The sequence below is a fragment of the Vanellus vanellus genome, assembly GCF_965231255.1.
Source record: "Vanellus vanellus genome assembly, chromosome: 2".
Classification (NCBI taxonomy): Eukaryota; Metazoa; Chordata; class Aves; order Charadriiformes; family Charadriidae; genus Vanellus; species Vanellus vanellus.
In genome coordinates, this window is record NC_138906.1 from 80498406 (window position 1) to 80508309 (window position 9904).

General features: G+C 40.0%; 1 protein-coding gene across 1 annotated transcript in view; it reads left to right on the forward strand.

Annotated features, from left to right (window-relative positions):
* The window catches only part of DROSHA (drosha ribonuclease III), a 69270-nt gene extending 68086 nt beyond the window's left edge, over window positions 1–1184 (forward strand). The window contains exon 31 of the mRNA XM_082479094.1: window positions 591–1184. Within this exon, the coding sequence (XP_082335220.1) occupies window positions 591–721 (131 nt within the window). The 3' untranslated portion in view covers window positions 722–1184. The remainder of the gene's footprint in view (window positions 1–590) is intronic.
* Window positions 1185–9904: the final 8720 nt, after the last annotated feature.

Sequence of the window (9904 nt, forward strand, 5' to 3'; positions counted from 1 at the left end):
GGCTGTATTCTCGTACATAGCCAAGCATTAACTTTTTCAGGAACATATTTTACTGCATTCCATTTTGCTACACTATTACTTTCCCATTAGGAACCCTGCCATAATGTGGGGCATCTAGTAGATTCTGCACGGTCTAAAATAATAATAATGGAAACATCTGTACAATGCTTGGAACCAGTGATTCATGCTTTTTGGAGTGAGAACAAGACAAAAAACCCTGACAACATTGACAGTAGTCTCACATTCATTTTTCAGTATTGACCACCTGTTGCTAAGGGAACAGAATGTAAAATCCAGGTAATACCTGGCTGTGTTGCTCTACCAGGTTTTTATATTTTGTTTTTGTGAGTGTATTAGATTTGGCGGTGCTTTGTAGCAGGAGAAACAGATGTGGAAATCGTAAAGAAACCGAAGTCTTATGACACAGCCCTGGATTATTAGAAATAAATGAGTAAAAATTGTGACATTTTTCCCTCCTACCCCTAATCTCATCAAAGTTTTGTTGTTTGTTTTTTCTTAAAAGTGTAAGAGCTGAGGCTTTCTGTGTTACCAGTTTGTTTATTAATGTAAAATATTTCTCCTTGTGTCAGATAACTTTCCCCAGATGGCCCATCAGAAACGGTTCATTGAACGGAAGTACAGACAAGAGTTGAAAGAAATGAGGTGGGAAAGAGAGCATCAAGAGAGAGAGCCAGATGAGACTGAAGAAGCAAGGAAATAAAAGGAGGGCACAGAAGCAGTGGCATATTTACTTACTTAATAACTCTGACTGTGGCCTATGGAGACCTAACCTAGTTTCTTGCAGATGATGAATGAAGAGTGCCTGTTGATATCAACTAGAAAATCATAATCTCATCTTTAAAAAGTGTGTGTATATATAGTATTTCTTTAGCTTGGTTTTAAGTGTGAATTTTGTTTGGCTTTTTAATAAGATTTGTTTTTAAATCCTTTTAATTTTTATGAAAAGTTGTGGGATTATTTTTATTATTTTTACTGTCTTGTATGAAGTAATAAAATATGAATTCCAAAAGCCTGTAGGAGGAAAAGCTGTTTAACAATTGTCTTCTACGTCCAAATGCTGTTTTGTCAGTGACCAGCAAAGTTATTGTATGAACTCCACTGTGGAGGAGGAAAGCGTTCAGCAGAGTACTTAAGCATGTACTAAACTTAAGTTTTGCAGCAATATGTACGTCTTCACTCTGCTAAAACAGAAACGTAAACTTCAGGTCCTTTTACAGAAACTAGTACAGTAATTTAAGCAAAGGACATCTGGAATGTGACACAGGTGTGTGTGGAAAGCTGGGGGGAGGGTTGTCTTTAAATCAATATTATAAAACTCTTAAGGAGGAAAAAAAAAAAAGGGAATTATGAAGCAAGAGAATGACAACATTTTTCATAGAAAATGTACTGAGTTCACACTTACAAGGTTAGTTTCATTCTGAACTTCTTGCTCTGTCAAACTGATGTCTACGTTGATGGATTTCTTTGTCTGGAAGATACCAGTGTGACCATAATACTCAAATGATGTATTAGAAATTCCATACAGGTGCTGTTCCAAATAGGTTCATTAAAAACTGGTTGTATCCAAAGGAGGGTAGAATTTGTCCCCAAAGTGTAGTTTAAAGGTGGCATACACTTCTAAGTCACCCAGTTTCCTTAATTTTTGGTGTCTGTGGCTTTTATTAGACAGACAGATGTTTCTTCTATAAAAGCTCTGAGGGTACCAAAAGTGGAACATCCACTGTGTCTGTTGTTTTTTTTTTTCCACTGACTACCAACTTCATTGTAGATGTTGGTGCATTGTTTGTACTTTTAATTTGCCATTCATTTTCGTTATGCTGGTTTCTGAGCTAAAACAGTCCCTCAGCACTTACTGCGTAGTCATTTCTCTATCTTTCTTTTCTGTTAAGTGAAACAGATACAACTCGTATTTTCCTTAACTGCGCATTTTCTTCCTGCTTCAGATCCTTTTTGGTGAGTTATTTATGCATCTTTTCTGATGTAAGTAACACGGAGGTATGTGATAAGATACCAAGCAGCTTTGTGAGCGTGGATGCGCGAGTCTGGCCCAAAGAATTCATACAGACTCCTGAAAGAAAACTTTTGCCCATTGGCAACACTATAGTGAGCAACTAATTCGGTGGCTGTCTGAAGCGCTTTTCTGTAGGTGTGCGGGGGGCGTCTATGAAAGCACTTTATTGCAGGTGCCAAAGTAGACACAAGTGTAGCTGAAAAGTTCAGACTACCCAAATGTCTTCCCAAAGTTTCACTTCTAAGCTAATCAATGTGTGTATTTTCATAAGCACATTTTTGTACACATGCAATGTGAGATGCACTTAAATGTGGTGTTTTTTTTTAAAACTTGACCCCACAGCACTACCTCACTTCTTCCAGCTTCTATGATTGCCTTTTCTTAATGGATTGATGCTTTAAATCCATTTCAGGGGATGAGAGAAGAAAAAAAAAAAAAAAAAAAACCAATCTAAACACATTCTGTAATTTAGAGATTGATAACAAACCATTAAAACATAAAGCAGGGGATAAAACCAGCAAGATAAAGGCAAGGAGCTGCTCTCTGCTGGATGCTGCCGTTCTTTGACTTTTGAGAAGTGATTGTAACTACTTACAGCTTCAGTCTGTAAATAAAAAGCTGAAATGCCTCTAAACAGCAGCAGGCTTGAAAAGCAAGCAACGACAACTCCCCTGCCCTCAAGTCTTTTGTATTTCAAATTGTCTTGTAGAATTACCCATCTGCTTCTAGCAGTAAGTTGAAATAGTGCACTGGCAGAGGGTTAAGGGTAATTGTGTACACCATTATTTTATTTTTCCCTCTTAACTGTGACCAGATTCATGTTTTTAACAAGTAGAATGTGCAGTGACTTCAATTTCAGGTGTATGGTTGCTTTGCAAATTTCTCTCATCATATCGGATATCACCAGTGTACCCCAGTGGAATTGTTAGCTCATCGTTTAACGTTACTTTCATTCTTCCTATACATCATTTCACTTTTCAGCTGTAAGAAGACTGTGAGCTTATTCATAAAAATTTGCATAAAAATAGATTGAATTTTAGATATGCTGTTTGGGGGGAGGAACCCAGAACTGTTCTCTTTTCTGCTTTGACCCAGAAATTTTTTGAAAACAAACTTAAAAAGATTTCTGCATTCCATTACTACAGTTAACGAATTTTAGGTCTTTCTCAATAAAATGTAGATGATAACCATTTTTTCACAAGTGGGCTATTTTCCCTCTTTTCACTGTATAAGCATGGGGTAGGAAGGTTGCCTGAAGAAATTTTTTCCCTTGTCTTGAGGGCAGAAAACAAAAGGTAAAGAAATCCATGATTCCTTTATCTATGTCAAAAACACGGTGTCTTTTTATGTATGCACTGTGTAAAAACAGTGGCTGTGAATGTTTCTGATCATTTAAGGAGATGCATAGAATGTGTAACGTGAGCACAGTCCTTTATAACACACACTAAGGAGAGAAAGTTGTTTCTTAAGTTGCCTTAAATTTGGGAAAAATTATTACTGTGCTCCTGTTAATCAGAGGAACAACTGTAGTCTATAACTAGGCAACTTTGGCTGCTTTTTTGGACGTGTGAAGGTGTCTCTGGCTTATTGATAAAGTAAGGTCCTTTTCTGATTGCTTCAGAGCCTGATGTGTTCTGGTCTAGAGGTTCTCATGCAAGATCGTTGACATGATTTGGTTACAAGTAGATGAACGAAGAACAAGACTGAGATCTATGTGGACCCAGCAGATCCTGTGAAAGCACTCACTTTTTCTTTTTTTTTTTTAAAAATATGCATATGTACAGAGCATTGAATGGAATTGTGGCTTATTTAATTAGGAATTTTGATTGAATTTACATAAAATTCATCATTGTTATTTGCAGAGCCTGAGTTTGCTTTGTAAGATTATTTAACAGCGGTACTAAGAGAACCTTGGTCTTAAGACTGTTGTAAACATTGTTGCTAATAAAATTTTCCAGAAAAGACTTCAGGCACAGTTGTTACTTGCTAAAACAATTTGGAAAGATCAAAAGGCAAATCCTGATCATCTGTCTCCCTACTTCAAAGACTCTGATTATACAGGCTACGTATTTAAATGAAGTAAGCGGTTCACTTGTAAAAAGTTTGTCTGGTGGAAGTTTGTAAAGCCCTGTAAGACCTTAAGGAGTTGGTCGTCTACATTGCACCACTGTGCATTGTCTGTGGTGGGGATGGTATTGTGATAGACATTTCTGTGACCCGTACATCCCACCCTACTTCTCCCCTCTCCCCCCCACAGGTTGTGTGTTTGTCATTGAGCATTTGAAATAGTTTTGCCTAAAGGGGATATAATAACCAGAAAGATGTTCCTGGTTTTTTCCCTTGAAGCATAGTGAAAATTTACAGTTGAGGAGTGCTCTGCTCTATCCTGTTGCCTGCAACCCTAAATGTTTAGCTCCTGGAATGACTCTCATCTTACTGTGAATAGGCTCAGAAATTTGACGTGTCCCATCATTGGTTACTGGTAATTGTTCTTGGCCAGCACGCCATGGTGTCCAGGGACAGGTGTTCTGGATTCTGCTGTCTGTTCTTTCATTCACAGTTAAGCAAATACGGTGAATAACCTGGAAAGCAGCTGCAAAATAAATGGGTATCTGTATGATGAACTTACATTTACTTATTATTCTAACAACAACAAAAAACAATTGCCATAACAATATGGTAGGTGAAGCAGGGAATTGGATCTCTCGTCTGTCATGGACACAGACTCACGGAACCATGGGATTTTCAGAGTTGGAAGGAACCTCTAGAGATCATCTAGTCCCACTCCCCTGCTAAAGCAGGATTGCCCAGAGCACATTACTCAGGACTGCATCCAGGCGGGGCTTGAAAATCTCCAGGGAAGGGGACTCCACAACCTCCCTGGGCAGCCTGTGCCAGTGCTCTGTCACCCGAACTGTAAAGAAGTTTTTCCGTGTATTTGAACGGAACTTCCTGTGTTCCAACTTATGCCCATTGCCCCTCATCCTGTCACTGGGAACCACTGAAAAGAGCCTGGCTCCATCCTCCTTCAACCCACCCTTTAGATACTTGTATGCCATAATAAGGTCTCCCCTCAGCCTTCTCTTCTCCAGACTAAAGAGTCCCAGCTCTCTCAGCCTTTCCTCATAAGGGAGATGCTCCAATCGCCTGAAGATGTGTCCCCCGAGACACATCTCAATACCATTTATTATTGTAGAGCTGCTCATTAGACCATCTAACACTGAAAAATATTGTATTGAGGACATAATTTCTCTTTGTATGAACACACTGATTAAAAGGAATTGCAAATCTGGAGGTGTACTTGTCACTTCAAATTATGGACAAGGTGGAGAGTTTTATTTTAGTGAGAATGGCTGCCTTAAAATATTTCATGACTACTTCTTCCCTCATATTCTGATGTACTTTTTGTTCCCAGCTTGAGTTACAGATGGTGTGTTTCTTAGCAAATCGTTCATGTTTATGGACATGCTATGTCTACCTAGCAATGAAACGCTAGGTGAAACCGTCTCATTTCCTTAGTGTATCTCTGGAATCCTCTTTTAAAGCAGTTACCTGCCTGTAGAAGGAAATAAGGGTCAACGCCTTTGCACTGGTCTTGTTTTGTTTTCCTTATTTCCTTCTCTTCGTGGTAGCCTTCCTTATTGCTGTTGCAGTGAGGTGCTTGGCTACAGCAACTCTCCAAAGCTCGCAGAAGAGAAGACCATCCTAGGCTCTTGGGCCCGTGCTTTCTGCTCGTAGGCACATTCTTGACCTGGGAGGTCACAAGACGAGGGAAGGGAGTGTTGCTGACTGGTGTGCCTGGGCTGGTATCAGCACGCTGGAAGACGTGCCATCAGAGAGTCTGTGAGCCCACAGCTCCAGCCGAGTCCATCGGCCAGAACAGGTAGGCTGAGTCTGTGAAGAAAAATGAAAGGAAGTATTTCCCCTGCTTTGGAAAAGTCAAAAGACAAGGACTGCCCAAAGGCAAGGAAAAGACTGACTATCTTCACCAAATTTCCTGGATTTTTTTGTCTGCGTGCCTGTTTTTTCAGGTACCCTCAAATTTCATAGATTCCTTCTGGGGTCCTAAGGTGAAATAGGTTATGTGCTCCAGCCACGCAGATTTCCCTGTCCATCAGGGACCAGGTTTACCTCAGAGGCCCTTTTCTTCACCTCCTTGCTACAGGTAACAAAGGAAGCACCAAATTACACTCAAAGGCTTGCTAACCAGGTATATTTCCCTTTGTCTAAATCCTCACTGCATTCCTCAAAAGAATTCCAAAATGAATAAGGGTGTGAACGATATACCTGTGACTTACGATACAATCATACCAGAATGCCTCAAGCCCGTGATTCTGTTGCTCTTCACACCTCCTGTGCGGATGGAATAAGGGGCTACTTATTCTGTTGCTGAGACATGAAAACAAGGATAAAATTGCCACTTGGGTCCAGGCCTCAGGAGGTGTGTGGTAGGGCAATGACACCTCACCCACTGGATGCCCCAGTCTGTGGATTAAGTATCTTCTTTTCTCTGAAAGCATGCTACATTTCTCTTCATGTGCCTGAGAGCATCTTTGAGGGAGAAAAAGAGAACTTGGCCATGCAGGCTGGGCACTGTTGCCCTCATCCCTTTTTCCTGCAGACTCTTGGGGAAAAATTAGAGACTCTACTACAAGAGTAGAGACTCTAAAATTAGAGACTCTACTACACGAAGCCAGAGCCAAAACAGTGTGGCGTTTCTGCACGTTTTAAGAAAAAGTAAATAAATAAATAAAAAACTTCCATTTAGAGCAGACATTTCAAAAGCAATCCATTAGCAAAGGACAGACTCTTGAGCTGACAAATCGTGAACTTTTACTGGTGGCAGAAGCAGCTCATACGTCGGTGGTCCAGAAGTGATGCAGCAGTGATGGGTGAGTGTTTGTCACTGAGGTAGCTTGTGACTTTATTTAAAGATGGGGATGGTGGTCAGGGGAACCCATGGGACCCCACTGATTCAAGCTAAGTCAACATTTCTATAAAAAAAAAAAAAAATAATTACTTCCCTGCAGATTTCCTCCTGTCATTACTTCAGCCATTTATTGTGTCAGAACAGTTCTGACACGGTGACCAGTTTTTGCTGCCAACTAGAATTACAATTCAAATGTTGCAGCTTTGTTTCCAGAGGGATGCCTGAACTGGCAAACAAAAAGCAGCCATCTCCCAATCCAGCAGCACTTGAAAATGCTAATGTTTTTCAATATCCATTTATAAAGTCTTTTTTTTTAAAAAAAAAAAAAAAAGAAAAAATCCAATTAAAATTCTCTAAGATAAGAATTTTTAATGGCATCATTGGACAAGTCATCCAAAATTGCTGCTCTTACCTTCTGTCCTTGTGATGATAAGCATTACCAAATACATGAGAATCTTTTAGCTTTGTCATCTTTAAGAAAAAATAAATATCATGCCGTCCAAAGGAAAAAATAAGAAAAAAACATGTTTAATCTTTGATATTTGTCATTCAAACTGTCATCTTCTTCCTTCTTCCAAAAACCAAGCCAAATATTTTAAATACATTTTCCACCTGCCAGAATGTGTCAGATTTTACAACCACCACCCTGGCTCAGTAGGCGTCTGTACGCTAAAAATCAAAAGCAATCTGGGTGTTACTGCTTACTGGTTTTGAGTCAGGGCTTGACCAGACATCTAAAATGGTGGGACACTGCCAACCTTGTAAGCCTTCAAAACTTTCAGTGAACCCAATGGCTTTACCCAGCAACTGGTTTTCAAGACTTCGCATTCCTTTTGCTCCCGTTGCTATCAATGTTTTTTTTTCACTTTTCAGTGTTTTGATTGTTTATTTGGTTTTCATTGTGGTCCATAGAACTACTGTCTCCTCTTTCAAAGTTCCCTCATCCTTACTTTTGGTTAGCAGATACAGCATCAATTCTTTGCCCACCATGAGAAAAGAAAATAACTGAAATTGAACTCTTTGCCCTTGCAAGTCATACCTCAACATTTATATCAGAAATCGAGTGCCAACAGCAAGAACAAAAGCCTCACTGCGCACCCGTGAAAATAAAATACTGAACCTTTATAGGTAATAATATTGGCATAATTGACATATAGGTAATAATATTGGCATAATAGGCATATTTTTGGAGGGATTCTGCTGGGCATTTTAAGAGAGATTGTGAAGTTGTAAGGCATGTAGTGATGTACTTTTTGCAGCTTATGTTGCGAATTTATGCAATTGGATTAAATTTGACGTCTACTCAGCTGACAGCTTATAAATGGACATTTATACAGGAAAACAGGGAGAAAAGGGTAGGAAAAGGCAGAACTGTTACCTAAAACACCAGAAAAATACCTATTTCAACACTGACTGCTGAGAAGCAGATTGATTTGGATAGAAAAATATGTTAACCACTTTCAAATACATACTGAAAAATACGGGGTTTCATTATAACGTAAATACAATTCTGTGCCATGTGCTTGGGATAATGATGGCTTTAAAAAAATACATTGAGTTGAGTTTTATGCGAAGCCAGAGTATAAATCTTAAAGATAAGATACAGCAAATCAATACCTTTTATTAGAAGTAGAAGTGAGGTGATAAAACTTTAATATCTTAAGATACAGAGGTGGTAAATAATCTAGCAAAGCTGTAATAGGTATCTGGAGTTTAATTAGGAACATATTTGAATGTGTGTTTGGGGTAAATGCTGATATAGATTTATATATTTATTTATTTACGAAACTTCTGAATTTTTCATTCATTGCAACTTACTTTTTTACTGAGGAAAAAAGTCTCCTCTCTGTTCATTGTTTGTTTAACAGCTATTTAAATATTGTTTGTATTGCAGCAGTATCCAGAGATCTTCACTAGCACTGGGGCTTTTCATGCCAGCCACTGTATGAACACAAAATGACAGGTAGTCCTTGACCCAGAAAGAAATGGAAAGAAAGCAGCGACGTACTCAAAGTCACCAAACAGGTCAAGGGTAGAAACGAGAACAAAACCTGAGTCTGCCAAGTCCCAACTGAGAGTCGTCCGCTTTTCATACCGCATAGCTATTTATTTACAGCATTTAGCTTTAGATATAGTAGTTGTTTTATTTCTGCAGGAATGTGGGCATTTTAAATTTCAGGTACAGCAGACCAGAATGCAGTTTTACGTAATCTCTTTTGTACTGAAAGTTTATAAAAGCAATTTTAAAAAGTGCGAGAAAATTCCAGTGGCTGGCATGGCCTGGCAGGAGTCTCTCTCCGCAGCCGGCAGGTTGGCGTTTCCCTGCCTGCGCTGTTGAGCTCCCGCTGTGGCAGCTCCGGCTCCTACCTCCGAGGTCCCTGTTGTGATGGGGCGTGTGACAAGCGTCGCTCGGGTAGTAACGAGCAGTGTCGCTGTGCTGCCGCAGAGCCCGCGCGGGCTCCGTTGCGCGCAAGCAGGACAAGGCAGGTCTCTCGTCTGGATTCACGGCCAGGAGTTACAGTTGTTATTTTTTTAAGCCGGGTCGTATCCCCACCAATCCCATTAGAGGTTTGGATGGCTCTAAGCCCAAGTACTAAGAGCATGCAACTTGTAACCATGCTGGAAGTATGTGTTTAACAGAAAATAAGCATGCAAACAGCTGTGCTCTCTTTTTTGCAAAGCACTTTTGATTTCGAAGTGCTTAAGCCATTTCCTCATTTCCTTGAAAAGAAATTGTTTGAGAACTGTTTGCCTTCCAGTAATGGCCACAGGCAGGGCCGTGGGTCGACATCATTAAAAGAGAAGAGCGTCCTCTCTCAGTCTTGTGCTGCCATGCGTACTTGCTCTTGCAGGAGGACTACTGGTCATCAACCCCCATCCGTAGCAGTGAGGGGAGGTGGAGGTTGGGGCAAGACCACTCGCCACGTGCTTGAGCATCGTCC